The 20154-nt window shown below is 42.9% G+C and overlaps 1 protein-coding gene across 4 annotated transcripts in view; it reads left to right on the forward strand.

The window, feature by feature from the left end:
* Window positions 1–20154, forward strand: part of Pard3b (par-3 family cell polarity regulator beta) — a 990158-nt gene that overhangs the window by 922221 nt on the left and 47783 nt on the right. For all 4 annotated transcript variants that reach the window (XM_063236623.1, XM_063236624.1, XM_063236625.1 and 1 more), the window contains one exon: window positions 12936–13015. In XM_063236623.1, the coding sequence (XP_063092693.1) occupies window positions 12936–13015 (80 nt within the window). The remainder of the gene's footprint in view (window positions 1–12935; window positions 13016–20154) is intronic.

Genomic DNA, 20154 nt, shown 5'->3' on the forward strand with positions numbered 1-20154 from the left:
CATAACACAGTGATATATGTGCACCCATGTTCATAGCAGCATAATTTGTAATAGCCAGATCTTGGAAACAACCTAACTGAGGAATGGATAAAAATGTTCTGGTATTTTTATACAATGGAGTGCTACTCAGCTATAAAAAATGATCACATTGAAATATTTATAAATAAATGGGTTCAACTTGAGACCATACTCATAATCGAAATAAACTTACATGTATGAATACTGTATAGTCTCCCTAGTATAAGAAATGTTAAGAGTACATAAAAGTTTATGGCAATCATGATTCCCCATTACATTGCTTTGAAGCCTTATAATGTTTCCATTCATTAGTTGGAATGGTTTTATCCTGGGTTGTTTGATTTTATTATCTGTGATGGTATGAATAGCTGTTTTGAAGAAAACAAGACATTATAATAACCAGTGCTGATTTAATATCATCTTGAAGTCTTACCATACTTTTGTTCTTCTGTTTCCATTGGTTCTATCATGTAGTATCTTATTGAATTTTATAATGTGTGGTAGTATAAACAAATTTTTTATGGACAATAAGATTATATAGTAGCCATTGTTCATTTTCTGTTATTTGGTTCTGAATGTCCTATAATACTTTCATTCTCTTTAATGGTTTTATACTATTTTGCTATGTTTGATACTATTGTGTATGAAGGTATGCTCAACTTTTTCAAGGAAAGAGACATTATGGCAGCCACTGTTATATTGGGTTGTCTTGTGGTGAAATAGTGTGTTGCTTAAATTGTTCTGATCTGCTTTGTTATGTCCTCTTTTATCTTCATCTCTCTAAAATAAAATTTAAAATTAAAAAAAAATCAAAGCCCCAGGGTTTAATTGACATAATAACTGTTAACAGGATGAGGCTTTGGACATTTTTTGGAGATTGAAAACAATGACAAACCAAATGCAGGCTGGTGTCACAGTAGTGCTGCTACCCAACCCCCCTTTCACCCAGTGTCATTGTTTTGATTAAAAGGTGTCTAGAAGCCATGGTGGTTTTGCAGCATGCAAAAATCATTGCAGAAACTTCCTCTATTAATGGAAATTATTAGAGGATGGAAATGGTACTTGAGCAGCAAGAATGACATTAATTATGCGAAAAGCAGTAGTATTTGGCATTAGGCAAGCGTGCTTTATTCTTCAACGATCTTCCATGGCTTTGTGTCTAGCCAGCAATAGAAATCTAAAAGCTTTTTATTTGGCAAAGTTTTCATAGCACTTGGAATTCCAGCATCTAGATAAAAGATAATTTGGAAGGAAATTCTGTTGGTGAAATTGCAGAATTCAGTAATGAGTTCTGTGTAGATGAATCCATGCCCAATTAAATGATTATACCAAATCTAACTTTAAATGTTGACTTAAAATAATCACATTTTAAAGACATTAAAGCTAAGATGATATATGCATCTAATCAGAAGAACAGAGGACCCAGGCTGGTAGAGGAGTAGAGTTTTCTGATGGGTCCAAGAATTGGATAGTAAGTACCTGTGTGGTAAGATTTAGCTTAGATTGCAAGAGCCTCATTTGTTTTCATAGTTCTCATTTTTATCTGCAATTTTTCTCTGTTTTTTCAGTTTTTCTCTCGTCTGTATCCTCTTGTCCAGGCTCTCTTTCCTGTTTATCAGTGTTTGATGTTCTCACTACCTTCTATAGAATTTGCTTTCCTCATCCACAGCTATGCCCTTGCCTTTCTTCCTTTATGGCAATGACTGTGACACTTGGACCAACACTGATTGCCTCGTCCATCCACGCATCCAACGTTTACCGAGCCCCTCCATGCTTATGGCAGTAACTTGGGTATGGGAAAAAGCTACCAAGGGTGAAGAAATGAGCCTGCTGCTTTGGCCCCAAAGACACATTCAGGATCCATCAAATTAGGGGTGGGATCAAATTTTTGAGCATGAATGAGAAAGGTAGCATAAAGTGGGAAAGTCAACGTATTGTAGGTTACTAAAGGTATTGAATACCAGGCTCCGGAAGAAGCTAAGCTTTATTTGCCATGTAGACAAGACTACTGCATGGTGTGAGTGTGGGTGAGAATTCGTTTTGGTTTTCCAAAGTAGGTTTGGACTTAAGAACATCAGTTTTCAGAATCTTACTTGTTGAGTTTCTTTCTCATCCTTTTGTCTTCATCTTCCTAGAACCTGAACTCATCAGACACAACTCAAATCTGAATAATATAAATTGGGGGCAGGGTGCCTACCTGGTGGCAGTGTTAATGGAGAACGGATCTGATAACTTTGGGAATAAGTACTGCATTGCAAGGTGGCCACCAGAGCCTTGAATACCCAATGTATTCATTAATTCATCCACAGATAGGTTCCCCTGCTAGCCCACTATTATGTCTGAGTTTAGAATCATCTTCTGTTACTGTAAGCAATTATATATGTAAGGTTCCTAACAATTTTGATGTATACTTGAGATCCAAGTTTAAATCTGAATTGTAAAAATATTTATAGTCTATGTCTTTTAAATGATAAAAAACTTGTGTAAACAAAAGACAAATAGTATGCTCAGTAAGGAATAGCCATGGACACATCTCATGAAAATAAAGCTCCCTTAAAGACTTTTTTAAAATGTATTTTCTACCCTTAACAGTTTTGGGCTAAAAACCTAGCTAATCATTATGGAATCTGACTAACCCTTTCTAGCTTTCACTGAGGAGGTGTTGGAAACTTCTATCTTGTTTACCCAATCAATCATAAAAAGCAAAGCCTGATATTCCAGTCCTTAGAATATGGTATACACCAAGGAACCATTGTCCCACATAACCCGATGATGCTCACAGCCTGGAACCTTGCGTCAACCAAATTAATAGACCACGGACAATGTCTGAATGACTGAAAAATTGTATGTGATACAGATGTTGTTTTCCATAAAACATCATTGTATCGCAACTAGTTTTACTATGAAAAAATTAGCACGCAATTATTCACCTCTGCAGCTGTGGGAAATGAATATGACAATGTCCTCAGGGTGCTCCTTCATGACCAGGGTGGCCAGAGACACATTCAGGCTTCCTGTGAGCAGTCACAGCATCACACATTTCACCCCTCCCCCGCCACGGGCTGCTTGAGCTTCCATCCGTGTCTCAATTCTCCGCTTAGAAGTGGGAACAGCGTCAGGAGCTATGGTCACGACAGCCCAGGCAGCAGCACTGTGAGCGCAGCAGGCATTGCTCATGGTCATAAGGGCTCAGGACAGAGCCTGGCTTCTTGCAGCCCTTGTTTCCTTGTGCGTAAAGCAGGAGAGGTGGGGATGGGAGATGTCAGAGTTCCACAGGCCCCTTGTTCCCAGTGACTAGGTCTTGCCCACCAAACAAAACAGAAAAAGGAAACACTCCGAAGAGCTGAAACTGCATTCATGTTGATGTGTTTAGTCTTTATGAATGAACCAGCATTTAAACCACGCCAGAAGGTTTCGTGAGTGCAAGTCTTTTGTGGAATTTAGCAGGTAAATAGTCCAGTATGAACTCATCAGCAATAATGTACGGTTGGGTGGGGGGACACATGCCTGTAGCCCTAGCACTCTGGGAGGCTGAGGCACAAGGATCACAAGTTTTTGAGGCTAGCCAGGGCAATTTAATAGCTTATCAAGATTCCATCTCAAAACTAAGAAATGAAAAAAGGAGCTCTGGGTGTAGCTCAATGTGAAGGCTCTGGGTTCAATTCCCAGCGCCTCCATAAAAACAAAACAAAATAGAAACAAAAACAAAAGAAAGAAAGTGAAAAACAGAGAAAGTATGTGTGAACTAGAATATCATTTAATAACTGCATATTTTAAGTGACAACTTTGTTTCTTTGGGGCTGGATTAAGAACCCTGAAACAGAGCACAAGAAAATAAAACAGCTGGAAATCAATGACTAACATCACACACCCAAGCAACAATCCTGTGTGTCTCTGAAAATATGTCCTAGCTGGAAAACAATCAGCCTTGAAAACTAGGGATCAGAAATCCAGCCCAGGCGGCCTGTCCTCACCTGACCTACATTCCAGAGCAATCTGGGAGCCAGAGACCCTCAGCGGCAGGGAAGGCAGGGGCAGGCTACTGGGGCTGGTAGTCTTTATTGCTGGTGTTCAACAGTGATTATCTGCTCCTAGGTCTTATTTTCCGGGAAAGTGAGAATTAGAACCAACTTGATTAAAGACATGTTTGATAGGAGTATCTGATGTCACTGAAATGCCACCAAATTCCTGTGTACTGTGCTCCTGGAGAATACAGGCGAGGGGTAGAGCTTTTAAGGCATGTTTTTTCCTAGTATCTTTTCTCATCATTGTATCAGCCTTTGGTCTTGTCTCAAAGTATGAACTGATATTTTAGCTGGTGTTGCAATATGTCTATTTGAAGGTAGACAGATGGGAGAAAGGAAATAAGAAATGTAGTCTGGTTCTTTAATTAAAGACAAAAGGCCAGAATTTGCCTATAAGCTTGTTGGCAAGGCATGCTCGTGTGTGTGTGTGTGTGTGTGTGTGTGTGTGTGTGTGTGTGTGTGTGTGCTCACTCACGCACATGTGCATATACACACAGTGTATTTGAGTGATGAAGCCAAATTTGTAAAATGGTATCCACAACCATTGTTTCTATGGTAACTGTCTCTCAGGCCTAGACATAAACAGAGCTGGCAAGAGGCATCTGATTTTGTGTGCTGTGCAGGCAGTCATAGCAGAGGTGGTACAAATTATTCAGATGCCGTGGCCCAGTGTGCATTTGCCTAGTGCTCCAATGGCGCTGGCCTAAGATTTCAGGCTTCAACCCCAGTGAATGCGTTATAATTTCCTAACACAGAAACGGAGTACTGATCCCTTGGCTATCTTCATCATTCAGCTATAAAACCATTTAAGCACCTACCCAGAGCCTGTGTGTGCTAATGAGGTGTGCTTAGTCAGTGTGAGTGTGGATACTGTACGAGACTACTTTCATAACTGCGCAAGAGTTTGAAGAGACTTCGAGAGTTTCTGTTTTAACTCTGACATTTTATAAGGGAGGAATATGGAGGCACAGAAAATGGTTAAACGACTCACTCGAGAGTTCTTTTTAAAATAGTTTATTTGCTGTATTTTCTAAACTAGCAGATGTTCTATGCTCCTCTATAAGCTGAATACCCAGTTATTTGACAAAATTACTGAAATCAAATTAGGGAAAACAAACACTTCAGAAATAACGGTCTGAAAGCATGTGTGTTCTTTTGCCTCTCTGGGTAGAGTATTTCTAAGTATGTGGCTCAGGCATCAGCGAATTTCACATTGCCAAAGAAAAATGCTTGAACAACCTCCTTGGATTCTTTCTGTTTAGAGCTCCCCTCCAAACCTACAGCACATTAGTGGGGTGTATTAATATTAGAAGGTATGCAAAGCCAAGCTCGAAACTTTCTAGAACTTTTCATTATATCAGACCTTTAGACATTTTCTGGTCAAACTGACAGCTAGTTAAGAACAATGGAATTAAAAGAAATTTGAAACACTGCTGGAAATTATCTGTCATTATACCAACTTGAAATGAAAGGCACATTTCCTAAAATAGCATTTGAAGTTTCAGACTTTGCATCTCAATCTTAGGACATGTGTGGCAGTTTTTGAGTAACTGCTCTGAGTAAGACCTATTTGTAAATGAGGGTGTTATAGATAGGTGGATAAGCCATGTTGCAGCTTCTCATAGAACCCTCCCCTGGCAGCAGCTTTTAAATTTCTTGGGAAAATTGGTTTATAGGATGTAAATTACAACATTGGCAAAAATGTGTCCTAACCTATGAAAGCTGGAAAACATGTTCATCTTGAATTGTTTCCGCTTTTGATCGCCAGACATATGCCCAAAACCTTATGTGATTTATTCTTTTATTTTTAATGAATTGTTTTAAAATGTTTGAAAGGGCATTATATCTTCCTCTCTGTCATTAATCTGCAAATGGGGGAACTGGAGGGTGCTTAAATGGCCTCTTTAGGATATTACTTTATGAAACTGCTGATTCTAGCAATGTCAGGCTAGAAATACATACTAATTTAAGGAACCCTGAATGTAAGCAGCAAATGCCTTGCTTTTGTGGAGAAAAGACTAATAGCTTTACTTTAACAAGGCTCTTAACACGCCAGTCAGCAGCAGGCATTGAGTGAAGGAAATTAGAAATCCCATGAACTAAAAGCATCTTAATTCGCAGTCCTCCCACACCAAGCTCTCCTGAAAGGCTGCCCCACGCCAGCCAAAGAGGGTCGCGTGCACAAGTCACACAGAGGCGTCAGCTCTTTCGGTTGTTTGGAACAAACTCTCTGAAGTTTCACTTCCTGGACTGTCTCAGTAAGGGGAGATCAGTGTGCCCTACAGCCAGGCACAAGTCTAGTGTTACACTGGTGAGTAAAAGGCCAGGTTTCTGTTATGGCTTAAGTCCAGATTGTTTTTGTTAGACCAATATTTAGGTCATTGTATTTTTAAAAATCTGTGCAATCCCAAGGAAGATAATGGGCTTAAAAAATTAATTGGATCAAAGCCACTGACCTTATTTTTTTGTGATGAGGGAAATTACCTAATAAGGAATTCTTTAAGCAGGAACATTTCTGAGTCTGTTTGAGCAAAGAGCAAAATGAGAAACGAGCTTATGAATGCCCTGGCCTGTTCTCCCCTCATTCCCTTCTCAAGTGCACTGACTTCCTGAGGACTAAGTAGGGCTCCTTATAATTAACTCCTCCTCAGCGGCTTGTCTATGACTTCCTACCACCCAGGGATAGCTGTTTGCAAGAATATTTATCTCCAAGGTTCTCATCTATATTGCTACTATTTCTAATTGGGATATTAAAAATTGATCAAATTATGGGAGTAGATTGGACAAATTATGATTAATCTATAAAACAGTATATTATATAGCCATTAAAATTCATGTTTTTGAAATATATTTAATAATCCAAGAAAATACCAACAATAAGAGATAAAGAAAAAGCTTTATACCATTAAAAAGTTGTATATGTTTACAAATGTTAACAGAGGTCAGCTTTGGGTAGTTTTCTATAGTAATCACTTGAGAAGAAAAAGCAGCTTAATCCATTTTTTAAATACTGGAACACAAACTTAGTCCCATCATTTCCATTAACCGACAATATATCCCTAGAGGGAACTTTTTAAAAATTATCTTTGTGTGTTAGAGTACTTAGCTTGTTATTCTACTTAGAAGACACTAACAGATGTGTATGTACTTGAACATATTAATCCTACTTTGTGAGCATGATGGGCTAAGATAGTCCAACTGGTTGTCATTTATTTATTAGAAAACTGTTTTCAACACTATGGGGTCTGGCTTTTGTTCCCCATTAATCCACTGAAATCACTCTCAGTAAAACACCAATCACCATCTCATTACCAATTCCAGCATCTATAATTTTGCAGGCTTTATACTGTTTAGTTAGGGAGAATTGTGTCTGCCTGAGCTAGTTCAAGCAGAAAGAAATTTTACACCATAGTAGTAGGCCTACAGAATCATAAGGAAAGTTAAAGAAACAAGATGGTGGATAAACTTTCAGCAATAATTTTCCAAGCCTTGCTTCAGAAAGGATCTGCTACCACTTCTGCATGGAAAGCTTTAGGTTCCAGATCTACACAGTGCCTGTATCTAAAGCCACCCTGATTATCGGGATGCTGCAGTCAGAAAGTCACCTGTGTTGTCACCAACTCCAAAACCAATAAAAAGCTACATCCCACCCCAGAAACTAGCAATGATGCCTCTGCTGAAGTGGCCACAGGAAGACCAACCATACCTTTAGGCAATCTTGCCAGAATAAATTGTGGAAGTGTGGCCATGGCTTAAATTCTGTTTCTCAAATATTGTGGCCTGGCCTACATTGCATCCAGGAAATGGACTGCAAGGAAATCCTGGGAAACATAGTCTTAGCTTTCCGGGCTCAGGGTGACACTCTACAAGAAGGGAGGACTGGTTAAAGCACAATGCGTCATGTACAGGATAGTCCTTTTCCCATAAAGCTCTTGATTACTTTTGATGTCTTCACTGCTTTCTCCTTCATGGAACTATCTTCTCTCAAATTCTATTACAGCATTCTCCCCTGCTCCCTTTCTGGACCATCCGCCTTTTTTCAGATTTCTTTCTGGGTTCAATTTTCTTTGTCTGCCCCGTAAGTGTTCCTATGGATACTATAGTGTTCTTTGCTCCTCACGTTCCGTGTCTTACTTTATGCTGTCTTTGCACACTATAGCTGGGCATACTTTGCCAAGGTTTCAGCCACCTTCTATGTGCTGAAAATTTCTCCATTTGACATCTTTGGTCCAGATCTCTCTTCTAAATTACAAACTTCTCAACTACCTATTAGACATTCCCATGAACTCCCCACACAAGTTCAGGATGTTTAAGTAGTCCTTTCTCCTCTACTTCTAAATCTGTTCATCCTTTATGCCCATCTAGATGAACATTACCAAAATCAGCAAGTCACTAAACTCAGACACTCAAGCATTATTCAGACACATTTTTCCCTGTAATCTATACTCAATCTTATTGATCCTGGCCCCTTAACATCCTTATGTCACTCTCTTGTCTTCATCCTTCAGTGAAGCCCTTAGTATAGGACTTGTCATTTCTGAGTCACACTGACTCTAGACCTGCATGAAGAATCTTCAAAACTAGAGAACTCCCAGAAGGTGACACAGGAGAAAACAACACCATAGGCATGGTACATAAAAGAAGAACTGGTAAGTTGAACTTCATTAAAATTAAAAACTTCTCCTCTGCAAAAGACACTATCGAGAAAATGGGAAAGCCAGAGACTGGGAAAAGTGTTTGCAAAAGTTTGATCTGATAATTGACTGTCATCTACTGTATACAAATAACTCTTAAAGCTCAACAATAACAAAGAAATTGATGCAAAATGTGCTGAAGATGTTAACAGATATCTTACTGAAATGGCAAACATATGCAAAGATGTTCCACACCTTGTGTCATCAGGAAAGTGTGAACTGAAACAGTGAGACAGCACTGGGCACTTACTGGAGCATCCAAAATGCAGAACACTGACACTACCAAATGCTGCTGAGGGAGTGGAGCCACAGGAACTCGTTCACCACTGGGTGGCACACGAGATACTGCAACATTTTCGACAGACAATTGGCAACATCTTGTGAAACTAAGCAGTCTTATTCCAGCAATTGCACTCCTGGATACTTGCCCAAGAGACTGGAAACTTCTGTCCATGTGAAAACCTGCGCACATATGTTTATAGCAGCTTTACTCGTAATTGCCAAAACTTGGACATACCCCAGTCGTATTTCAGTAGATAAAAAGATGACTAACCAGTGATACATCCCTGAAATGGAATATTATTTGGTACTAAAGAGAAATTAGCTCTGTAAGTATGAACAGACATGGAAGAAATTCAAACGTGCTTGATTGAGTGAAAAAGCCAGTCTGAATGGGCCATGTAATGTGTGGTTCCAGCTGTATGACATTTGGGGAGTGACAATTATAAGAACAATAAAAGAGGAGTGGTTTCCTGGAGTCAGCAGGAAGGCGAGATGAGGAGGCAGAGTCCTGAGGGTTCTCAGTACTGGCAGTGAGACTCATCCCTGTGGCACTGCAATCGTGGAAACTCCTGATGATCTATTTGTTCAGATGCTCGGGACACACAGCCCCGAGAGCGAACGCAAACATAAGCCATAGACTGCAGGTGACAGTGCAGTGTCAGAGGAGGATCAACGTTTGTGACAACTGTACTGCTTCGCTGGGGACGTTGCTGGGGGAGGGCTCTGCAGAGGTAGAAATAAGGGTTGTGGGCACTGTCTCTGTCCTCCTCCATCTTCTTGTGAACCTGAAACTGCTCTAAAAAATAGGAGCAGCCGTAGGCATCATGGTAGCCCACTAGTGCTGTTAGTTAATGACACCCTCTTCTCTTTCATCAATTTCTGGCCTTCCCATAATCTTGAAGCCCTCTGAAAACACTGCCTTTTCTTTCTTTCTTTTTATTTTTTAAATTTATTTTATTTTAAAGAAAATTTTTAAAAATACAGAATTTTAAAACAAGAGGATAGGAAATTAACATCAGTTATTATATTGCATAGTGTTGCCTTCAAAATAGTTGCTCAGATTTCCAGATATAGGTGTGCAAGGTTGACCAAATAATATAAGCACTAACTGATCCTTTCAGTGAACTAATAACAGAGGAAAGGAAAAAAGAAGGAAGAGGAATAGATAGATAGATAGATAGATAGATAGATAGATAGATAGACAGACAGACAGACACACAAGATGGCTAAGATAACTGCTCTACACGGTACCTTTCCTACAGCTTCGTGTTGTCTCACTACTGTTCTCTTCACTCAGAAGTCTCCTTCCTCCACTCTTTTATCCTTCTCCCCCAGAAAGACTTCTCATTTGTATTCAAGTTTCAGATGAAGCATCAACACCCCTATGAAGCTGTCTTCAACTGCGCCAGGTGCTGCCTCCTCATCAGACTTCCACTGCAGAGGTGATCTCACTGGAGCGTAATTGCTCACAGGCCTGTCTCCCCGAGAGCAGGCTGGGTTCTTCATCCCTTGGAATATAGCAGCATTCGGATGCAGTCGGTGGCATTAGGATAAAATAGGTGCTCAGCAATACTAATCAAACAACTGCACGGATGATGTCGTGATAGTAAAAGGAAAGCACACAAATATAGTTACAATGGGTGAGGATCAGAATAACGTGTCGTGTACAGTCCTGCCGCTCATCATGTAATGCTGGCCCAAAGCTCTGACTCTCCCTCGAGGTTTCTTGTTACACTTACAGCAGTGATAGTAAACCTTTTTGAGGCAAGTGCCCAAACTGCAACCCCAAACCCACTTATTTATCACAAAGTGCCAACCCTGGCCCTGTGTGCACCATTACTGGGGAAATGTGGGGCAACTTGGCGCAGTGCTGATGGAGAGGGCACTGCATGCCCACTGTGGCCCGCCCTAAGCTGATCTACATGGGCCACGTGTGCACTGCTCATAGCATCCTGATGATATTCAATCAGACACTGTTGCACATCATTCTTTATTTTGTTATTAATGCTTATTTTTTCCAACAAAACAAAAGGTTCCTCAAGGATAAGTATCATTCAGTATTTCACCATAAGTCTGCTAGGTGGTTAGGAGCTCTCCAGAGCTCCACCAGCCCCTGCTTCTCAAGGCATCAGATTTTAAGCTATCACAAGAAGCCAGCAGCAGTGCTCCAAATGTGAGCTTGGAGCTTTGAAGTTGCAAGGAAGAGAGGGGTTGAGTGTATAGGGCCACGCTTGAGCACAGCGTCTTTCCCGTGTCCACCATTAATAATCCTTAATACAGTACTGGTATTTGTATGAATTCTTCTGACATAGGAGAGCATTTGAAAATGAAGCCGAACCTTAGACAGGAGTGGCTAAGGACAGCACTTCTGTCCTCTTCTGTTGCTTTGCTCTTTGTGCAACCCTTGTATGTCTGTCGGTCACCATCTTTATCTCTCATCCTTGGGTAAAAGGTTGGTAGTTTAAATCAAGGTTTTCATCCGAAAGCAGAGAATTTCTAGTGTTTCTGTCTTGCTTCTGTGTTTGTAGTCTTCATCCTTCCCAGGGATCTTGCTGAATTCTAACCCTCTCAAATAACTCCAGCAACTCCTGCCATAGATATTGCTAAAATACGAAGAGGTTTCTCACAAGGCACACTCTTAATGGGTCCTCTGCCATGATAGGCTTTCTTATTCTAATTGCCTGAGTGTCTCAGTGCCACAGCACCTCCCACCATGCATACTTGCACCCCGACACATATACGCCACACAAGTTGGGGTGGTGTTTTTGGATAGAACTGTGGATTTTTGTATGGATAAAATAACCTCCAGGTTGTTAAGTAGAAAAATGTCGACTACAGACCTTCATGCTGTGTTTCCTGGGGTCACCAGCAAACTCTTCTCCTCCCCACCCAGCAACAGTCCAGGTTTTCTCCTTTTCCTCACTTGTTGAATGAGGGCCACCCCAGCCCAAATGCTAGCACATGGGTGGTCTGTCACACTGCATGTGTTGATGTGGACAGGTAAAAATTAATCACTCTGAAGCACTTTTAAATATGTGTTAAGTGTGTGTCCTGGTTCAGGAAACCAGCACGGTTTGGGAACCTACTGAATTCAGTCACTGCCCTGCAGGATCTCAGAGGCTGATGGAAAAGGCTCCGAGACAAGTGGCCACACGAAGGCCATAGGAAAGGAGAAGGTCCGGGGAGCACTGGCACTAGATGGAAGCAGCTCACCGCGCCTAGCAGGCACCCAGGGAGGCAGCCAAGTGACATTCAGGGTGGTCAGGCAGCGCTTCCCAAGCCGCGTGGCAGGCAACTCTGCCACCCATCCCTGTCAGTGAAGAAATGCTCACAGCAAAGGTGCTTTCAAGATAAAAGTGCTGGTCACAGCCAAGAAAAGCCGCTGGTGGTATGATGACTAAATGTAATATGGCATCCAAAGGGAGACAGAAAATAAGTAAATTCTGAATGAACTACAGAATTCAGGTAAGAGCAGTATGTCATATTGATTCACAAACCGTAAGGAATGTGCCACGAATATAAGGTGGTAGTAATAAAAATACTGGGTACAGGTTATAAGGGAGCCCTCTGTATGATCCACTCAGTTTTTCTGTAATTCTAACAGTGTTCTAAAAACTAAAATCCTTTTTGAAAAGTAGAAGAAGAGGATCTGATGACCCATGACTATTCCTGGCATGAAGGCAGGAAGGATGCAAGTTGACAATGACCATTTTTGACAGAAGCGACTCTATTGTGAACGCCCTGTTTGGGGCATGATCATGAATCTCTACAGTGCTGCTGAGCCCCTGCCTGCTTTTCCATGGCTGATTTTTGGCAGGCGGCTGCGGCTTTGTGCACTGATTAGAATTTTCAGCTGCATTGTCAGTAACTGGGATGCATAATGGATCCTCATCTCTAATTACTTCTCTCTCCACAGGTGTCTGGAAAGAGTCCAGATGGGAACGCGCACAACCTCCGCTTTGAGGGGATGGAGAGACAGTACGCATCCTTGCCCAGGTAGATCGCGGAGGGGCCTCCCCTCCCCCAGAACACCCACAAATGAAGTCTTTAGAGACGTCCGTGTGAAACAGAATCTGGTTCTGAAATAGGGAATGTGTTATGATTCCCCTCACTGCCGTCTGCCGTAGCCCCTGTGCCATCTTCACAACTGTGCTAATAATTGAAACACGTGCGGGTTATTTTTTAAGGGGAGAAAATAGTATATCATTGCAATTGAACATGTCAGCAAGAATATTGGATGCCAAATGGAAATCCTAAGCCATTGCTATAAAAACGATATCGAACATCTTGCACCAAGCTTAGAGACAATAAAATAGAAAATCCTCTGTCGGAGGAGTTACCCACGAGAGAGGGCAGGCCAGCCGTAACCTTGGTGCTTCGTGCGTGTTAAAGAGTAGGAAACATGGCTGGGAAGATGTTTCCTTTTGCTTGCTTTAGAATCTGATCGCCTCCTCGAGGCAGTAAGCAAATATTGCTGAGAGGCACAGACACAGGGAAAGGAACAAATGCGTGGGAAAAGTTCACTTGGCAACTCTGACCTAACATGATCCACTTGTGCCGTAACTAGACACCCCTGAAAGCGAGATGCAATTCTTAAAGGGTGGCGCTCTTATCTGTGAGGTGAAGAGTAATGTTAGTCCCCTATCAGAGTGTGTGACAAAGAGGAACCCTTTCCAAGATGATTTACAGTCCAGCTACCCTGGGAACTTGATGAGCTGAGAGTGTGAGAATTCGTGAGTCTGAAAGAGAAACAAAGACAGCTTAATGCCAGCCACAAGCTGAGATGCTTCGGAATGTCACCTTGGAAAGGGGTGCTGGAAGGGTCCCCAAGTAGACCTTCACTGTTAGCCACGCTGAGCTGCTAACATGCCGACTCCAGCGACAACCCTCGTGCTCTGGGCTGCATGTTGGCTCCACGTCTGCAGATCACTGGACAAAAGGAGGCCGTGACAGGCAGGGCCTGGGTGACCACCTCAAATCCGGCAGAGAACTAATTTTTAACTCTGATTAGGCAGGATACCCAAATGCAATCTCTTAAAAGGTGCTACACATTGTATTTTATCTCCTTGTGCTCTTTATTTTTTTAATCTTGTCTCAAAGTTTTTTGGGATTTTTTTCCCTCATCTATGGTTTCCTCCTATTCACATTTTCCCCTGGCCTTTTATTTTGTTTTTTAAAAATGGAAGTTGTTTCCAAGACTCATGGTAAATGTAAGATTTCCGGCTTTCACTGTTGCAGTGCATGGAAATTGCAGTTAGGGCAGATGGAAAGTAATGGGCTCTTAGGAGGAGGGGAAGGAAAACTGGAAACATTGTAATCCTTTCTTGGCCAACTTGTACTCTGAGTACAGAAGTGGATATTTTAAATTCAAATCAAAAGGGCAGAAATAGCATTTAAAAGTCTATAAAACTGATGCATGTATTCCCTTCCCATGTATGTGGTGATCACCTACTGTGTGTCAAGGGTAAAAGAATGAAGACATAGTCCCAGCCTACCCTGGGGACTCAACTCTCTAGAAAAGGTGGCAGATGATCAGCCTTTCCCGAGAGAGCATCAGAGGCTCACGGTAGTAATTATTACTGTGCAGCCCTCCAAATCTCCAGGTCCTGTTGCTATCCACCCCTTAGCCAGCAGTCAGCCCTGCAGAAGAGGTTTTCCGATGAAGGCGCAGTGCTAACGCTGTTTGTGGCTCTGGAGCAATAATCCATGTAGGAAATGACAAAACCCTGCCTGCTCCAAGAACATCACTGTGGCTGAAAGGGAAGCATCTTCAGCCAGAAGTCATGTCTGGCAAAAGGTGCGTCCATCCGGAGTCCCAGCGGAGCAGCGCGTAGCTACCTAGCAGCTGCAAACTGCCACAGTGAAGGACAGGCAGGGCTCAGACAAAGGCAGGGGGCACCCCTGATGCTCATTCTTCAGCGGGGAAGCTTGAACCTCAGTTTCCAGCTCACAGTCTAAAAAGAAAACTCAAAGGTCCCTCGTAGGCCTCGAGTCCGGTCTGCGAGAGGTGCAGGGTGTAGAGGTGAGGGACACACCTCCGCCTCCTAATGGGGCGTGCAGCCAGCTCTGCATCCATTGCACTGACCTGGTCTTCTTGCCTTCCCCTCTCCTAGAGATTCTGCCGTCTGCTTCACTGAGTCACACCAGCTCCATTCTCTCTCTCTGCCAAGCGAAGTTGAGCCCAGTGCTGTAGGCACCAGGTCCTTCTCTTCACAAAGTGGGGAGAACCTAAATATGCATGGAGTTAAATTATTAATGAAAGATAGGAATAATTCTATCTGTTGGAGGTTGGTGGCCATCCTTCTAAAGCTCTTCGTATGCTGCTGGCTGTTTTGGTTCCTGTGTTTGGAGAGGTTGTCGCAGGAATTTTGAAGAGAAGCTTGATAATGTGGATTTATATGCCAGATTTGAAGAACTGCCCTGCAGTGCCTAGAGGAGGGGAACCCGAGTCAGAGGGCAGCATTCTCCTAAGCGTTCATGAAACTCTGTCATCCTTAAAGCAGGCCCAGGCAACTGCTGCCAAGCTAAATGACACTGCACAAAATAGAGCCAAGAGAGAGCCCTGGCCGGGCAGGGAAAAGACGGTCCCTGCACTTGGTAGTTAAAAGGCTGCCTGGGGCTAAGGTCTAACCAATGTTAAATGTTATTGTTAAGCAATGTTAAATCTTCTGCCTCCAAAGAAAAATGACTTTATTTTTTTTCTCTGGAGGGTGCTGGTTTGGAAAGCAGACCATGGTTGTAATACAACCTAGTCAGTGAACATCGGGGCTTTCCTGGGATCAAAGTCTTACCTGCCTGTGCAGTCCTCGATTTTCTTTGGTAGCAAACAGAGTGAAAGTTCCCATCCTCCTGCCTGACAGATTACTTCTCAGCCTAGGTGAATAGGAAAGCAACTGTTTCCTAGGCATCCATAATATGTGGCTATTGATGCATGGGTTTTGCAGACAGCTCCTCTCTCACTCCAGCCTGCCACCCCTGTCAATCCTCCAAGGCCTCGTCCTGATTTTCCAGGCCCCTCCTGGTCTGGTTGTCCCTGTCTGGGGAGCTTTCTGTTCAACCATCTCAGGCCTCCAGTGTTCACCCCTGGCCCATCCCTGGTTCCAGAGGCTCCATTGTACCCTCTTCCCCAGCACTTCCGGTTTGTAGTCAGTGTGGGGTCCTGAGGAGGGGATAAGATGACAGCTTCTCATCCCTGCCCCTGTGGCTGGAGGAAATCACAAAACTGCATTCACTGGCTGCACTACAGAATTTGCATTAGGCTGTACCGTTGGGCCCCTGCTACCGGCCGGCATTCCTGGAGCCCTGTCAGTGACGCCCCAACTCTCCTCAGTGGCCATGCTGACCCTTTCCCACTCCTGCAAAGTTCTATGAAGATGACTAAGCGCTCCAAGCCCTGTCTCTGGAGGTGACCTCATTTCCCTTCCTTTATGACCCTCACCGTTTGCGCTGGCCTCTGCTCCCCACAGCTCTGCCTGCAGTGACTTCACTCACACACACTTCCCCGGGGTACTTGGTGAGGGCCAGGAGTGTGGGTCCAGCTCCATCACTTACCACCTACGCAGTCTTCACTGTGATCTAATTGCCTTGTGCTCTGCTTTCTAATCTGCAAATTGGGGGTGACATTAGGACCGTGAGTGTTAAATACAATGCAGTAATACACACCAAACCTTCAGGGAGGGACCCTATGTACTTTAGGAATTGCCATTATTAGCTGTTGTCTTGTATGTAGACACTCTCCTCTCTGCAGCGAAGCAAACCTGCACACCTGAGCTCATTCTCACTGGCTTTTCGGGGACTTGCTACCCCCCACCTACCCCTTTCTGGCCTTGCCCGGTTCCCCCTGGCTGCCGTTGTCAATCATCGGCCTAGCTACACGACTTCCTGAGACTCTGCATGAAGATGTGCTGGGGGCCCTCACCAAAGCCAGAGGATTAGCTGACTTTGGAGGAAGCCTTTCACCCGAGTCCAGGTGACAGAAAGCAAGAGAATATAGCAAACTGATGCAATCTCAGGTCTGCATGATAAGCTGCGCTACTGGGCATACATGGAGATAACAGCTCTCATAGCTAGGGAATCCATGGAGAGATTTAGGATGCTGACTTGGGTTAGGCTAGAGGCCAGGGCCTCTATCCAGGAGACCTGGGTGCAGGGCTAGGACCAGATCCAGAGTGCGCGGCAGCAAATGCTCTAGCAGATGCAGTCCAAGAGCACAGCTGTCACCGTGGGAAGAGTCCCAGAGAGACGGTCTAGGTCCCCCTGCTGACTCCAGACCGGAAAGGGTTGAACACACAACTCCAGGCCTCACAACAAAACTCAGGACTGACCCTCAGCTTGACTCTAGTCCTCGGAGAAAAAGATCTTTCCTCAACCTCACTCTCTCCCTCAGTGCCCACGTTTCTTAGGAAACGGCCTCAGAAACATAGTTGGAAATTTTCTAGTACCCCTCAAATTATCCTGACATAGGATATATGCCTTCATGGACCTTTTCCACCGTGTTACATTATAAATCTCTGAAAATTATGGGCTTTACTTTATAGTCATCATTGTTATACCTATTATGAGAACCTAACATAGGACTGTACATAGAGTAGGTTCCTAATACATCGGTGCAAAAAGGAGCATAGATTTGCTTTCATACAAGTAATTTTGGCGAAAGAACCCCTCCTAAGCTTTCTTGACAGTTGTTTTAGGGCACTGCTTTCCAATAGAAGTAATGACTTTTCCACAAGAACATGTCTTTTCCCCAGAATTAATTCCAGACCTCTGAATGGTTAACCCTTTCTGAGTGCTTACTAGGTGCCAGGCACCGTCCTGAATACTTCACATCTGCTGAGTTCTTTAATGCTTGCAGCAACCCTACAGCTCAGTTGCAACCCTATTAGAATGCTTACTTCATAGGCAAGAGTACAAGCCTAAAGAGAAGAAATAAAATTGCCAAATCTCAGCAGCTAGAAAGTGGGCCAAACTGGGACTTGAACCCAAGAAGTCTGGCTGTCTGTTCATTTAGCCACTGCAACCAAGAATCAGATGCATGCTCTACAATGCTCAGACCCCCTTGTATTATTTTCTCAGCCATTTGTCTTTCCCATTAAATTGTAAGTGTCTTTGAGGACAGGGACTGTGTCTTATTCATCTTTGTATACAACACAGAACATTACTAATATTCAGGTTAAGTAATGCCTTTCAACCATCTCTGTAATGCTGTCATAAAATCAATTCTTTTTTCCTTCCCTTGAGCCCTCCATTTGAAATAGGAATAGTTTAATGTGTAATTGCTAGATGAACATTAAGCAATATACTTTGCCAACCAAAAAGAGACTCCTGTTTTGTTAGAACACTCCTGAGAGTTAAAAAAGCAGTGTCTACAAATTGGTACTTTGGTTCTTCAAGATTAAGAATAATATCTGCCCATAAGAAGAAGATTACAATAAATCTGCTGATAAAGCACTGCATGAAACCCAGCAGTGGAGAGCAAGAAACCTGTTTCCTGAGACTTATGTGGGACAAAGCCTTGCTCGGGACAGACTTGGCTTCCAGGCTGGATGTTGCTCTAACCCTTATTATATAAGCTCCTTGGGAGAAAAATACATCTCTCTGAACATTTCAAGCTGCTTTCTACTGACTATGTAATGCGAGACAACATACTAGAGCTGATTTTGGATAGAAAGAACAACTTTAGAAGGCGCAAACAGCTTATGCTTGCTTCCTAGAAACCCAAAATAAATGAGCTTTCTAAATGTGTTCCCAGTGTTTTCGTATTGGGTATGACTATGTTCGGATCAGAAGAACACACCAGAAGAGCAGACTTCCGCTCTAACGCTCCAATCGGCTCGTTTTGTTGGTTTCAGCTTTCTTGCCTGCATATTCTTTGCCCATCCTCAGGAATACTCCAATCCCAAGGGCGTTGCTAACTGTGAAACTTGCCACATGCCCACCCTCAACTGCATTCTATTATCCCCAAAATCGTGTTGTCTGGGAAGCCTCTGTGTTCTTTTCTGTCATTTCCTCCACTGTTGAAAGATGTTCTCCTTCTCCAATTTCTTTTACTCTCTTCTCTAGCTAACTTCTGCTCCTTCATGGCTGTTAAATTTTCTTTTGCCAACCTCGGAATGTCCTACAGACTTACTAAGCCGACACTGTTTGACATCTGAATTCTGCAAAGATATCCCGCAGTGTCACAGTACTGGTCTTTGACTGATCCTAAAGATGATACACCAGGAGTTCAATGAAAACTTGAACATTCAGTCTAAGCGTGTGTCTGGCTGTGGGTGGGTTTAGCCATCTGGGTCTGAAAAAGTTAAACTCTTCATGTTGCCTGAGTCTTTCTTTGTGCTGCAAGCCAGTTGGTCAAATAGATGGTTCCTGAGAACGTTCTGACTGTTCCCTGCAGTCCTGGCAGTCTACTGGAGAGGCCACTTCAGCTAGAAGAACTGTTTCCTCACCAGCTTTATCAAAGGCCTCTCTCATTTCACCCAAGTTCTAGTCAAGCTCCCCCTGCCGCGGTGCAGCTTTCTCTGATCCGTTTCCTGCAGTGTGAGGACTCACATTTGAGGACTCAGGGTTGAGACCGCAGTCTTGATTTTGCAGGAATGCTAAGATAAGCTGAAGACCTTGTCTAGCTCACATCTTTCACATTCACCTACAAGAGGGTCTTGTGCCTTCTCAAAACCAGTGAAGCGCCTTTACCCACCAGGTTAAGCTTTCTCATCTTTTCCCCTCAGGCCCCGGCTGCTGAAATCTGGTCTCTTGTTTCTGAGTCAGCTGTTGTTGACTGGCTGCTGGCACCTCAATTTTAATGCTGAGGACAGAATGATGAATTAGCAGCAGTTTAATTCTTTGTGAGATAAAGATGTCTCCAATGTCAACTCCAACTTCCTGAAAATCTAAAAAGCTTTAGCATGTAATATCACTTTAAGATGCCAAACAGCTGAGATCAGGGGGTTAATGCTACTGCCATATCATCTTTATGTCACTTAGTTCCTCAGATAAAAGTCCATTTTAATCAAACTTTTCATCATTTCCTCATAGCCAATATATCCTTGATGCCAGTTAGAATATTTGATATTAATTATTCAGTCGAAGGCCTCCATTATGAGTTTAGCTGGAAAATTAGTGATTTAAAACGTGTTAAGACC

The sequence above is a fragment of the Cavia porcellus genome, unplaced genomic scaffold (genome assembly GCF_034190915.1).
Source record: "Cavia porcellus strain 051 isolate PalLab524CR breed Dunkin Hartley unplaced genomic scaffold, mCavPor4.1 scaffold_26, whole genome shotgun sequence".
NCBI lineage: Eukaryota > Metazoa > Chordata > Mammalia > Rodentia > Caviidae > Cavia > Cavia porcellus.